Genomic DNA, 15,620 nt, shown 5'->3' on the forward strand with positions numbered 1-15,620 from the left:
GGGAGTTGGATTAATGCAACTACCTCCGCAGCAATGTCACGTTTTAGAGCATTTATAGCATGTAAATATTGCAATTGGAACAGCCAATCAGAATGCACTTCTCAGGAAGGACCTTACTTTCAAGATGACTGTTTGACACAAACAACACAATCGATGTTTGATGTTTACAGACGATACACATTTGAAAAAAAACACAACAACAATTATTAAGACCAAGATCAATAATTACTTTTATAATGATAAATGGTAATATATTCATAAAATATTTGGAATGTAACATCTTTCAAAAATACTCACGAGTCATAAAGGATATAGCATACTGAAAACGAAACACCACATTTCTTCGGACTGTTGTTCTTTAAGACAATCTTAATCAAAGACTTTTAAATGTTTACATCTTTTTTTACAAGAGGACACACTATTACGAAGGGATTTAAAGGCTGTTTTAAAAACACGAGTAGGTCGTACTTTAAAGAAGTGGAGGACAAATGGAAAAGAAGGTCCCGAGTGTAAGTCTAAATAAGGCTTATAAGTTTTCTAATTATACTTTTATGTAAGCTACTTTACCACATATGTGTACAGAAATGAATGCTGTCCTATATACACTCCTTTTTAAGTTTCTCCAGCTCCTTCTCCACCTGACCAACAAAGGCTGGAAATGCCGGGTCGGTTAAGCACATCTTCACCATGGTGTTCAAATCTCCTAGGATACCGTTGCTATGCAGCGCCGAGTATGGCGCCGGAAGCTGAGGCCCACTTGGACTTGACATCGCCTGTGAAAGCAGAACAACAGCTGCCCAAAGCTTATGCATGCGATTCATCGTCCCCGGTTAATCCCACTCACCTCGGGGTAAAATATTAACTGTGGAAATCAGCTGCCTATACCATATAAATAATAGCAAACCATGCTTTTAACATACAAAAAAAAGTATGATAAAGATCGTCAAATTACTACTCATTTGTTGTAATATTGAACAAATCTCGATCTTCTGTCTAACGTTTTCGTCTATAACTTAGAAGTCCGCCCTCGGAGAGTTAACCTTGTGTGTAAACTATGTTGAAATTAACTGTACATTTACTATATGATATTCATAAAGACTTACTGAATTATTGACTATGTGTTTGATAACATACTTCTGTTATAAAGTGTGTATATATTTACATATTTCACGGGCATGTGTTTATAAGTGTTATTCATTTCATCATATTGTGAGGTGCATGCATATAGTTATGTTCAAGTAACTGACCAAAATATAATGTTTTGGTAATATAATATTTATACAATGAACTAAATGTTAGGTGCCTTATGTATTTTGAAAGTCGGTAACAAATGTGAACTTAAACACATATATATATTCTAAGAAACCAAGGCAACAATCCCTCTTTAAACATGCCGGCATTACCATTTCCTATTGCCGAAATAAGTATGTTACTATTTAATTGTGGGTTCTTTCTATTTCAGATATTATGCTGTATTAGGTTTTTGTAATGGTGATAGGAATTGGTCCTTCATGTGTACTCTAAATTAAGGAACTTTTTCATAGAATTCTCATTCTTGGTAGCAGGCAAACTAGAAAACTATGACAACAACAAACACAAGTTAAATTATGTTACGTCAAAAAAGCACTGTGACTTTTTGCTTTGTCATCAAAACATTATGCATATTTACTAAATCTATTATTATTCAATACCTCCGCTATCTGCCCGATTGTGACGTCACCATCCAAAATGACGTCCTTAGATGGCGTTCCGAGTAGTGTGTCTTGAACCTACAGTAACGCATGTGTAAACGTTTGTTTATAAAAAGTCACTATCAAATGGCTCGAGATTATTGAGTTACTATTGTAAAGACCCATTTACATCTTTTAAATTTGTAAGAAGAAGGTACTAAGCACGCATTCTCAAATTGTAAAGATGGCATTTGTTTCATATTGCAAAAAAATATCATTACGTTTTAGGAAAAAATCCATCATATATAGCATTTCATTGATGGCATGGTATTTAACTACATTAATCCATTTATGCCTAGCGTCTAGAAAAAAGGCCTTGGCAAACAGCGTAGACCCAGATGAGACGCCGCATGATGAGGCCTCTCAACTGATCCTGCGCTGTTTGCTTAAAGGAATTTCTGTACGAAATATTCTAAATATAGAAATAAATATACTAGACATCCCTAATTTTGGAAATAAATTGATCCAATTTAGAAGGATGGGAGAGTCCGCTATGCATAAATGGGTTAACATTCACTTCATGCTTCTTATCATACAAATTTAAAGCACACTTCTTTCTGGCGCAATTTAAAACTCTCCGATACCTTTTAAAGGGTATCGACAGGAATAAAATATCCTTTTACAAAAAGGACAGGCGTTGCAAAACCTTATCTGAATCAATACACTATGGTATAAGCTGATAAATTGGTGACGCTAACACTACTCACATCGAGAGCCAATCGTTGTTGCCTAAATGTCATTCGAGTCAAGCACAGAAACATGCTTTTGCATTAACAATAAACCAGATCTTTTTTTCAAAACCAACCACGGTCTGACAGACACAAATTTCTTCATCCAATCTTAAAACATGTTTTTGAAAACCAATGAAAAAACGAATACCTCTAAGTCTTAAGAACCAATCACAGAAACAAGTACATCCACTTAATCAATCACACACGCATGATTCGTAGAAGCAATAAGCCACTTATTGACACGTGAAGCTTCCAAGAACGAAACAAAACTCTTTACCTGTTTAAGCTCATCAGCTACTTAATAAGCATTAGGCGGAATTCACAGCATCTTGAGTAGTTTCATAAATATTTTCGAAAATGGGTAAATGCAATGCATTTTATCTTTTAACTTGAAGCACAGATTATGGGCACCATGTGGAAACCCATTTTAATAATATTTAACAGGCGCTAGCATAGTCCCTGTTTATGAAAAGTAACAACCATGTATTTAAAGAAATATATAGGCCATTATGGATACAGTTTGTAAAAATTCGTAAGATGATATATGAAAAACATCTATGGAGAACCAATCTTATAAGATTATACCTTCCGGGAACCATTCACCCCGTCGGCGCACGCGGGAACCTTAATCTGCATATGGCGGCTGAGCGCAACGACGCATTGATGACAGTTCTCTAAGCCGGACTTGCCGCCTTTGTCGGTGTCAGCGGAAAACTTTACCCGGAAACGGCGATGATGATTCTGAAATGTGACGGTTCTCGGAAAACTCGTGTCTGAGATGCAGTTCCTTTTAAAGAAAGGTTATTAAAGAATGTCTATGTCAAACAGATTCTTTGACTTTTTTCTTTATATACCAGGCGCCGTTAAAGGGTCTATGAAGTCCCCATGCCAAGTATGGTTATTTTTCCCCATGTTCAAACGACAAGTAAGGAGGGGAAAATGCTATAACATGTAAACTAAACCATTTAATGTAATATGTGAAAACAAATCAACGGCGTTCATGAAACAACCAACCACGGCCTTCAATAAACAACTAAAGACTTCGATTATTTTAATTAACTCAATGACCATCAACAACAATATATGACTAGACATTTAGAGAACTCAAGGCAGCACGCAATTTGTTCCTCAAATAACGTCGTATGAAGTGTACCTTCATATTGCAGACTATCAGGAGACTGTCCCCTTTGCTGACCCCCTTCACCTCATTGGTACATTGCTGAAGGAACATGCTTTCCTGAAGAGTAAACATACTTGCATTGCGATTACTGACTACTCGACAGATAGATCCATCGAAACGCACGCTACATAGTGCATTCCGTTACCAATAAGTAATGTTAGAATACAATGCATTTGAAGGTTCCAACAACATCGGCTAGGTGATACTGATCTCTATACTGTATATTGTTAGCATATATATCGGTTTGTACTTAAATTTATTGAGTTTTTAATACAAGGTATGAATTTAACGAGAAAAATGTGTTTAACTTTGTTCAATGATTTAAAAATACTCAGTTAAATAAACTACTATTGCGTTTCTAGTATTAGAAACACCGCCCATATGCCCCATGTACCATACAATCAAAAGGGTGGAAGTAAAGGATGCATTAGATGCATTGATGTCTAAATATACAATAATGATGATAGATTTTGTTGACAATTTTCAAACTAGTGGTACATTTTCAATCAGGTAAAGTGTTTCAATTTAAACTTGTTATTGCCACATTATTTTGTTGTATTAAGACATTATTTATTGAAGGAAAACGCACCAATAAAACAGTTACATGCTGCCCAACCTTCCATTACATAACTTTTTAATTAGTGTATTATGTCTAAACAACAATGTGAACGTGAAAAGGAATAATTTGGTAATGGAATTGTCATGATCAAAATTAATATATTCCGAAATATAACAATCACCTGAATTAAAGTGTACCGCTTGTTTAATACATGTAAAAACAAATATGCCATCTTTATTATTTACTATCCAGGAATCAAAATCTCACTTCAAATATACTGATGCATGATTATGTTCACACTGTCGCATAATTAATGTTTAGATCTTGTTCGCAATAATGCATGCCCTGTGTTTACGTCAGTGTGGCCGGAGACTAATTAGTTTGTTGACAGTAGATGAACGCTTACACTAGTAACTGGCCTCAGTCCGTTTAAAGTATAGATCGTCACCAGATTACATGATAAATGGATGTTTGTTGTCGTGTATGTGCACTTGCCAGATGGTAAATACGCCAGTATATGCAATTTCAACGACGGAGGTAGTCTGATCCATCAAGTTGACATGTTTATGTAACGATACATGTATATAAGCAATGCTTCTTTGGACACTAAAACAATAAGGATTTAACCCATAGGAGGGACACTAGAGGTTTATTTTCAGGACCCCAGGTGGGGTGGGGTCCTGTCTGGGTGGGTTTATACGGATTTTGTCATGTCTCGGAAACGTTATTAGTTACTTGGAGAATTACATGGACTTAGAAATATTGCATTAACAATTAATATAAATAATTAAATGGACATTGAAACATTATGTTAACAGTATAATAAAGAGCAAAGAACTATTCATCGAGTTTATTAATATATGTGTTATTATGGTACAACCCTTTTGATAATGCTATTTAATATTACACACGCATCCTCGTGGCATTAGCCGCATACTTAAATGTGTTTATTAACTTTATTTACCAATTGTCGTCTACCGTGATGTATCAGAAGTTGACACGATGACGTCACCATCATTTGAAGAGGCTCCAACTTGTTGTCATAGCACTGTTTGCAGTTAAAAAAAACATGTATGAACAATTGTTTCCATCTTCGAACATAACACAAACGTTGAATGTTTGCAGTCGTTATATATCAGGTAATATGAGTAAGGAACTAACAGCGGAAATCCACAACACTTGAAATGCATAGGGGATGCAGTTGTCGTGCCTCATTATCCGCCACATGTGGAAGGTAATCCGGTAATATTTAGATTTCATTGGCATTGGGCGCAATTTTGGTGCAATTATTTGCGTCGCAAACCCTAAAAGCTGAATAATAGTCCTGAACGCTGTAAAAAATGCCTAGTCCCTTAATCCGTCAACCTTCTTAAAAACGTTCAAACTTCATAAAAGTAATACTTGTTTATGTAATCCGTTTTTAAAGAAAAATTGTCCGTTTTAGAAAACACAAAAAATCTTGTTAATTTGTAATGCATGTTCTAGTGCTTTAATGTGCCACAGCGTGCCACGCTGTATGTCGGTAACTGCGATATGCTTTTCTCTCTATTTTCTTCTTAAATTTTACTAGTGTACAAAATACAATTACACTAATACGCCGTTATTATATTTAATGCAGTATTCTAATGTACAAAACTATTTTTTATGTTATTTCTAAGATCATTATTTTGAGAGCTCTATAACGGATGTCATTACTCGTGCTTGAAGGAACGACGTAATTAACATGTGATAACGCCGTGAAATTTAACTATAATTGTGATTTAAAGTGCACATGCCTCCTTATCATGCGTTTTTTTTTAAATAAAAAGATGCAAATCTAAAAGCGGAAAACAGCGTATGCATGCTTATTACATTTTATCACAAATGCAATACTTGACCTTAGTTACATTAGAGTAGAATTATTAACTAAATTGAAATTTGAAATAGCTGTCGGATCAAAGCGAAAATCTGTCAATGATATTAAAAAAGATTGTTTAAGACCAACACATATATAATCAATATTTTTAAGCGCATATTGGTTATGATTGACGGATTGAAGTCGCCGGCAGAATAAGGCACTGCTCCAGTACCACACGGCATGACATTATACATGTATTCATTCATACATGATGTATACCGGTTCATGTATGTTGCCATTGGTGCGATTTTCAGCCAAACACTTTTTGATACAAATCAATATTATGGTAAATATCACGGAGATGATATGGTTCTAATCACGAACTCCGGACGCCATTACTGAACATCATGTTTAGGTAACCATGTTGTATGCTTTGTTTGTTGAACGTTAATCGAACAAAGGACGTCCCGTTATTGTGACTGTCAAATATCTGATCTCTCATGGTGTTTAATACACCATACGATGCAGTTTTATCACATGCCATACCCTGTTTCCCATGTACTATAACCATTACGAATATTTTAATCTTACACATTTGTAATATACTTTTGAAGCGTTTTCATTGGCTTAGTTTTCGTTCGATTTGCAAATCGCCTTTTGATATTTTGCTGAAATGACGTTGCAACGTCAAATGAAGTCACGAAATGTAAACAACATTCGTGATTTATCATTATGTTTGCGTAAATATTTATTTAATTTGCTCATATAAAAGCATGTGATAAAAAAGATCTGCCACTCGTTGTCATTTCATACCATATTTTATTGAAGTCGTCCAGGAAATTCCTGAACTCGTTTAATAAAATATGGTATGATATGACAACTCGTGCCAGATCCTATATATATCTAATTCTCAACCGACTGCACGAAACAAAGTTAACGCGTAGCAAGCGCTTGAAAATTAATGTGATCCAGTTATTCTGATTGCGAACTATAAATATATCAAATATTTTTATGGGCAATTCTGTCAACAAAAACAACATCATTGACGCCTCTTGGAGAGCATGCGCCAACTGATGGACACCGCCACGAACCGAACGTCGATGAGATTACTACAAATAGTACAAACAGCGCTCATATGTCATGTTTGAAAATATTTGCCAGCATTTTGTCACGATGAAATGGATCATCAAAACGATGATAAGAAACTGTAATGCCATTCACATCAAATAATTTGATGACTTTTAATCACATTAACAGATTAATGAAACATGCTCTAGTTCTGAAGTTAACATTTTTTAAATAAGGCCACAACAAATTGATGATTTGTTCTACGGATTTTAGCCAAAAAAAAATGGAGCGAGCGAGCGAAATAAAAATAAATTAATTTTTATTCTATTTTTAAAAAAATCACAGGCGAGCGAAGAGCGAAAAATAAAAAAATAGATATATTGTCTCTGTAAATTGATATTTGTTGCCAAATAAATGCATGATATCTTCAAAATACAAACACAAGGTCATTTATTAGTACTAACTATGTTTAACTCTAGTCCAATGTTTGTTAAAGAATGATAAACAAAATATTCTCCAATAGTTATTCTGCTTATTCACAACAGGTAGTGACTACTTAATGTTAACATGGTACACTGTACTTTTCACTAGCAAAGTTATATAAGAAGCTCAGTCTTCTGTCAATGAAAGTTAAATAGCATGACAATAAATAATATGCTAAACATCAAGCATAAGAAATATATTGAATCTGTATTAGTTCTAAATATCATAGGTTATAGTATACATTATACTCAAATGCATAACTTTGGTTAGTTTAGCAACGTTAAAATTAGAAATGAGAAGTTTTAAGTTTTGTAAAAAAACAACAACATAACTTCCTAATGAAAGAACAATAAGAAACGGATAGTTAAAGTTTTTTTTATTTTAATATAAAACACATGCCTTTTAATCAAAACTATTTATAGATGTGAATAGTAGGAGCCCTTTATTTTAACATAGCACAGTGACATATATTTGTCTAATTTGAGTGCCAAACATAAGATGTGTTTGTCAGAAACACAATGCCCCCTACTGCGCCGCTTTGAAAATATATATTTATTTTTTTACATGAACTTGACCTTTCACCACTCCAAATGTGTAGCTCCATGAGATACACGTGCATGCCAAATATCAAGTCAATATTGCAAAAAGTATGGCCAATGTTAAAGTTTTCGGACAGACAGACAGACGGACAGTTCAACTGCTATATGCCACCCTACCGGGGGCATAAAACGACTAGTATCAGTTCTAGTAAATGACTAGTACTATAATATATATTTATAACAATAGTAGTAGAACTATATTTAGCGTGATTATTTAAAAAACACATCAATTTACAATAAAACATACTTTTCCAAGAAAAGTGCAATCACAAATGACTAGTATCAACTTTAATCTTAACACAAAACAATTAAAATCTGTAGAAATAGAAATTAAACTGGAAAATACGAAACACTAATATTTTTAAAAGTTAAAGCATTTGCTCTTTATTCCAATCCATGATTTTTCATTTTCAATCACAACATGTTAACATTTATAAACATGATGATGATGGTCATTATATACACATACTTTTGCTTTGGTCTCATTTACAAACCAAATCAAAGTAAGAACTTTTGAAGGCTTGAATGAGTTCATTTGACTTTTTGTTTTTTTACAAACTTCTTGGCGCCCCATGTTTTTGCCTCTTTTCCAGAATGTCGACAAGACACACAAATTGGCCTGACTATGGAATATTTTATATACAAATCTGCAACATATGCATCGTTGTCATCTAACAGACAATCAGGAGATCCACAGTGGATGCACACTGGTGGTAGGTAATGCCGACACTTGGCTGAGAAATAAGCTGTTTCCACCTCAGAGCTGCAGGTCACGCATCTCCGAACATAGAGGTCAGGTGCATCTTCCAACTGATCTCCACAGATATACGAATGGCATGCCTTAATGTTCCGCAAGAATTCCTCCTGCAAGGAAGTGAAATGTTATGGAGCTTTTCACAAAATTGACAGTCATCATTATTCGCCCTATCCAAACAGAAAAAATCTATGGTCTTTTTTTCAGGCTTATAGAAATTCCCAATTTTACCAGCCTGAAGTGCTTGTAAAACTCATAAAACAGATATTAAACAATTTCTAATTTAATTTTCGCTATTTTTTCCAAAAAGAATTAGAGCAACTTTAAGCAACTTTAATCAACTGCCATTAGAAGCTTAATTTCAGAAAGATGAAAGTACGAAGAAAATTGCCATGTATTCGAAGGATTAAATAAAAATAAATTGTGTCTGTTATTTTGAACAAAATGTACACAAATGGCTGCGCTCGAAAATTCTGACTCAGGCTAGTAAAATTTCCCATATTACTAAATTTCTATTACTGTAATACTTCTCCAAAGCCTCTTCATAGACATGGAATTGACGGCAGCTATGTCTTGGCTAAGTTCAAGAGCACATACATGTAACTAAGGAATAAGTGAATCAATATGTGTGAAAATTGTGTCATGTTAATCTACACTTTATGCGGATTTGCATGCAAACAAATTGCCAGAAGGATTGACCGACAGAGTGACTCCAATAAATTGCCTCCCAACCTTTGTGTTTGCAGCAGTATTAGACTTGAAACCTATTCAAATCAAAGCAAAAACGAATGCATTTCCTTCATATTAAGATTATCATTTACCAATGCATTTTTTGTTTTACAACTATTTATATCTTGAATAGGCCTTTGATGGTATGAAATAAAAAACAATGTTTTGCAATGTCAATCTGGTGATAAATTAACACATACCGTGTTTGAACAGACATTAACAAAAAATATTCGGGCTCTAAGTTGCAAACCAACAAGCCAAAGAGTTTTTTTCTGATCTGTAAAAATATGTATCATTCATATCAATTTATTGGATCAATACGTGCCTTTTTATAATCCTGCCAAACTGTGTATAACTGTGATGTTTAAATGTTAATTTAGACTCTTAAAAATTATGTAACCAACATGTTATGATCCTATAATGTTGAAACACGCTGTAGATTGTATTTTTACAAAACGTTTACCTGTTGTCGGTCAAGCTTGTTTGGACTGAAGACACATCTTGGCCTGCTACATTCTCCGCAAAGGACAGCATCTCGAAGCTTCTCATTCTAAAACAACATGGAAAGATATAGTGTAATGAAAGCAAAAATATTTAAAAAATGCTTTTTACGGCAAAATGCCCGCTTCACTTTCCAGCCTGCAAAAATGTTGACAACATGATATCATTTTGACATGATCACTTTTTCTCTTGGTGTTGCCAATTGCCAGGTGGAAGAAGGAACGGATGTATACTGCAACAAAAATGCACTTGGAATATTTCTCTGATTTTTATTTTAATATCACAGTTGTAATTCAATGAGGTTTTGTTTAAACCTATTTATTTTAGCTCGATTGCATTGAAAGCCTTAGGCTTTTTTGAAACGCTCTAGAGTTGTTTTCCTGGGACTAGAACCAGTACTTGGTGTCTATGGGGAGATCTAAAGCACGCTCCTACTATGGCGATTGAACCCGTGACCTCTCGGTCGCTAGGCGGACACCATATCCACTTTGCCACGGCGACCTTACAATAAGGTTTGACAGTTTGACCTAAATATAATAATATAAACATGAAATAACGTGTTAAGTGATTTGCGAGCTTCTAAAATATTATAATTATCATTACCCTCAAAATTTCTCGATTCTCTTTATCATGGTTTTGTAATTCCTCATCATAGGTTCCACATGGTCTGGTTGAGGGTCTGTACTTGTCACGGGTCAGGGCTTTCCCAAACAACTGGAATTATTATTATGTTATTATAATTTATATAATTGAATTGGCATGTTTAAATCTTATCTCAAATGTTGATTCCAGTTTCTAAACACAATAGTCACACATTATCATTTAAATCATTAAATTAACTACATGTCAGCTGGACAAGTAAAGTTAACTAAAATGTCAACAAGGTATAAAGTTAAGTATATTTATGCCTTTTTATTAAACAAAAGGCAGAACATAATATGTTGTCAGATCAATGAAGTAAACATGAGTAAATTGATTACCGGTATTCAAATTTAATTGTAGCTATTGACCATTTGCACAGGTACACAACCTTCAAATGCCAAAGTAAGTTTCCATAATATATTTGTAATTTACACAACTTCATCCATTCAATAAATATGTCATATAATGGAATACAAATGCGATAAATATACCTCACTGAATGGTAGGTAGTGTTCACCATTTTCGTCCGGCTTTGGTTCAGGGAGGAACCTGAGGCGGTCAAAAACATCCTGATCTCGGACTGGGTTGATGGAGCAGTAGCCACATTCATGGGATGAACACTTCTTTAACTGGAAGCAGTAGTGGCTGGATTCTGCATGCCTCTCAAAGAAATCCTTTAGAAGAAAGGACACTGATGTTTATAGACGCTCTTCCATATTAATAACATGTTTTTTTTGTCATTTTTTAAACAAGATGTATCTTTATACATAGGTTGATTTTTCATTATAAAATATAATAAACACACGTTTTCATTAATATTGTCAATAAGACAGCATATCCTTCACAATATCCAATATTTAATAAAAAAATGAATAATGTTACCCGGTAAACATTAAACTTTTAAAATTGAATAATTGTGTATTGTTCTGAGAAAACTGGACATAATGCTTGTGCATAAATTGTCATCCCAGATTAGCCTGTGAAGTCCACACAGGCTAATCAGGGACGACAATTTCCGCTTTTATGGAATTTTTCGTTTAAATAATGTCTCTTCTTAGCAAAAATCCAGTATAGGGGGAAAATGTCGTCCCTGATTAGCCTGTGCGAACTGCACAGGCTAATCTGGGACGACACTTTACGCACATGCATTATGCCCAGTTTTCTCAGAAAACGACACAATTAAACTTTCCATAACCTAGACAAATTGCTTGCCTGTGCCAGTTGCATATTTTAAGGTTGAATGTTAAAAACCTTTATTTGTTTTTCTGTTAGATAATAGTATACGCACTGGCGCATATTAATTTAATGCGAAACAAATACTTAAATTGGAAGTGACATATTAAAAACTAATATAAATATGCATTATGTAACCAGTGACCATAAGCAATTTTAGTAGAGGGCAATATACAGTTATATCAATATAATTTTACTGAGAACAACAATTATTATATCATTTCCAGACAAGCAGGACATTATCTATGCATTTTTCTTTAAAAAATAAATTTAGTTTGTTTTACCTGCAGATGCTTGCTTTTCTTCAATTCAGCGCTTTTTGTGTCAGCTGTGGCTACTGGACTATCTGCTCCAAAGCCAACACCAGTGATATCTAAGATGGATGTGATCTCTTCATCTGATACCCCTTTCAAAGTTTTAACAGGGTTTCCTTTCAAGCTCATTTGTGAGAAACGTTTGTTCACAAGATCAACCACTGGTTCCATACTTTTCTTGAAAGCCTCTTTCAGACCATCTTTTAGTCTGGCTTGGTTTCTTACTGCAGTTAGAGAAGACAAGTTTTTAACCATCTGTTCATACTTCTCTTCCATTTCATTTCTGTCTAGCGCAACATGCTGCAAGGCCAAATTTAAAATGGACATGCAACGTTCAGCTGGGTTGGTCCAACTATGTGATGGTGCTGTTCGGAGTGCAATTAGCATGTCCAAATCTAAATGCATGAAGATAAGAGTGAGCGACAACTTAACCGTTTCATAAGTGACTCTATGATCCGGTCCTCCATCAGTATAAAGGCACATGATTGGGGTTCTCAAATTTAATCCATCTGCAGAGTAGGCATCATTTAATCTTACGAGTTCAATAACTTCAGCAGCATGTCTAAATGGGCTAGATGGGCTGAATACCTTTTCTTTTGTTGTCACATGCATGCCCCCTGAAAAGAAGCTGTCTTTGGAGTCCCTAGGAATTTCTGTGACAAGAACAACTGAAGGAACAAGACTGCAACGATGAAAATCATGGTCAGTTGAAACTAATACAGGTCCCTCTGAAGGTGTTAGAACCTTGTTATGCCCTCTTACTCCAGTCGATATAGTGATTCCTGGTCTCCCACTGGAACTATTGCCTTGTCGTCCATGCATAAGAACATAGCACTGTCTCTAAACATCACACACAATTCTTTCATATACTGAAAGTATTTTGCAGCATAGTGTGAATGAGGATGTGAAACTCTTGCCTGGCGTGTCTGCACATGGAATAAAACATTGAACTGACCAGTGTACCTTAGAGCAGTTTTATGAAATGGATTACTGGAACAAAACTGCAGTCGGATCGTTTCATTGCTAGGAATGGGTGTTCCATCAGGCACTCTTTTACAAATGTCATTCTTTAAAGTCTCTATTGAAATTGCCAATGGCAAATACATTTCATCACATTTTCGTCTTTCACTGACCTGTAAAACCTGTTCTTCAAAGAACTTTCCCATTTCTTCAAAAAAGGCATCATAATATGTATCAGAGCCATTAGTTGCTCGTAAATCAATCAATAGCTGAGAGTCATCTGCGCCTATGATCTTCGACACCCTTTCATTAATTTCTTTTTCACTGGCAGAATTGGCACTTTCTTCATGCCCTGTTAGGCTAAAATACATGTGTCTAATTACTGACTTTGGGCATTTCACATAACTTATAAACTTGTCAATAAATTCTTGTCTCATAGCCCTGCTTGAGAACGTCGGAAGATCTTCTGAAATTTGAGAGATAACTTTCATGTTGCGGGATGTTTTGTCTTCTGTTTGACCTACTGGAACACTCCAAATGAAATTTAATGTTCCTATGCTTCCTCCATAAGCAACCCTATACAACATAATCGGTTTGGACAAACGAAGGTTTTTGATGAATTTGCGACGTTCAATACGATTATCGGGACAAAACTTGTCAAGGTGCACATAGGTATAATCTGATGTTTTCACTACTGTCTCGTTTAAATGACTATATTCTTCTTTAACATTGGACGGTGTTACAGGATTTATGCAAACCGAGTTCGAGTCACCGCAGTTAGCCGTTTCTCTTTTATGACTCATGTTTTGGTGTTTTTGGTTATCATTTTCAAGTCTGTCTTTGTATTGTTTTAAAGATTCTGCTAATTCACCCATGATTTTGGCTAACACTGTGTTTCGTTTATCACTCAATGATGGCAAACTAAGGGCGGAGTATAGATCACCAACCAATTCGCCAAGTCTGGCTGCCTATACAATAGGTGGTCTGTGCCTAAGTAATTTGTAGTTGTTGTAATTTTGAAATTTGTTTAATTCAGATGGAACATGACAACTGGCATCTTTCAGTCTTGCATGGCAGTGATCTACGTACCACAAGGCATTGCTGAGAGATTTAAGGGCTTGTTTTCCACTGTCCTCGACAATATTAGATGGCCATCCACACCCAGTACTTTGGGCCCAATCAATCAAATCGCAGTACAGTTGTTGTGGACCAGAAAGTTTCTTTACTTTTGAGCTTGTGTTTACTTCATATTTTTTGGGCATAATGTATACCTTGGACTTGTTCATTAAAACTGTGAATGCATTGGAGTTTGAACTTGTTGATGGAAGTCGTGCAGAATTAATTGTATATTCGACCATTTTTTTGTCAAGTACTACTGCGACATTTAGTTGCATGTTGATGTTCGAAATTTTTATTCTATCGCTACTACCAACTTTACTGCAGATATTTACAGAATTCACGCATTCGGGCGACATTTCGAGGCCTGATGATGATGCGGCTGCGATGAATAAATCGCTAAAATCATCCGTAATCCGGTGACACATTGCCACAGGAGAAAAAATTGAATTACCATTGGTTTCTTTCTTCGACACGACTATGCAGACGAGCGCCGCCATTATTTTACCATAAACCAATCTCATTATTATCGCAAAGCGTTATAAAAGTCGTTAAATACGTAGGCTAAATTAAACTAAATCTGTAAACAAATACATGCGGAGCAAAATTGTTGCTGCGGGCGCGAAATAAAAATAAAAATATTTTTATTTAGTTTTAAGATTTTTAGGTGCGGCAAATCCGACGAACATTTAATCAATTTGTTGTGGCCTAAATATAAAAATATTTGCAAGTATAAAATTCAGAGCGGATTTGTTGTTAAATTTTGTTATTAAAATGCGCAATGCGTTACCACATTTGTAAAATAGGCAATTTCTGTTTCGTAATTATTGTAATTGAGACATGTTCGTTAATTTGTACTAAATATGTTAAAGTGCATATTCGAGATCCTTAACTAAGTATCGCACTTTATAATAATGAAATGGATTATTCGTGCATTTCAGCCTAAGTAAAAGCAAAGCAGCTAACCTCCCAGCCATCCTTTCCTTGCGCAATTTCTTTACCAATTATCACGGACGTTAGACGGGCATAACGTTCTAAATTCCATTTCCGGACGGCTGTTTCTGGTGCGCTAAAATTCATACCATTTTTTTTGAGATTTCGATAAGATAATAAAATATATAGTTTCTAAAATTTTAAATTCATGCGCCTTTCAATCTTTTGGAACACACTGATTGGACTGGCTT

General features: G+C 34.9%; 2 protein-coding genes across 3 annotated transcripts; both read right to left on the reverse strand.

Annotated features, from left to right (window-relative positions):
* Positions 1–203: 203 nt before the first annotated feature.
* Positions 204–15,607, reverse strand: LOC127857882 (uncharacterized). Its single transcript, XM_052394601.1, has 6 exons — positions 15,403–15,607; positions 5,165–5,248; positions 3,615–3,698; positions 3,047–3,202; positions 1,692–1,769; positions 204–773 (listed from the first exon to the last, which is right to left on the reverse strand). Exons 1-6 carry the CDS (start codon positions 15,514–15,516, stop codon positions 597–599), a joined length of 693 nt encoding a protein of 230 aa, XP_052250561.1. The 5' UTR covers positions 15,517–15,607; the 3' UTR covers positions 204–596.
* LOC127857879 (uncharacterized) lies at positions 7,950–14,871 on the reverse strand. Of its 2 annotated transcripts, XM_052394593.1 has the most exons (5): positions 12,331–14,866; positions 11,305–11,487; positions 10,775–10,885; positions 10,134–10,220; positions 7,950–9,051 (listed from the first exon to the last, which is right to left on the reverse strand). In XM_052394593.1, exons 1-5 carry the CDS (start codon positions 13,180–13,182, stop codon positions 8,719–8,721), a joined length of 1,566 nt encoding a protein of 521 aa, XP_052250553.1. In that variant the 5' UTR covers positions 13,183–14,866; the 3' UTR covers positions 7,950–8,718. The 2 variants fall into 2 exon arrangements, with proteins under 2 accessions (XP_052250553.1, XP_052250554.1); XM_052394594.1 differs by lacking the exon at positions 11,305–11,487 and having other exon boundaries at positions 12,331–14,871.
* Positions 15,608–15,620: the final 13 nt, after the last annotated feature.

Source organism: Dreissena polymorpha, chromosome 14, assembly GCF_020536995.1.
Source record: "Dreissena polymorpha isolate Duluth1 chromosome 14, UMN_Dpol_1.0, whole genome shotgun sequence".
NCBI classification, from domain to species: Eukaryota; Metazoa; Mollusca; class Bivalvia; order Myida; family Dreissenidae; genus Dreissena; species Dreissena polymorpha.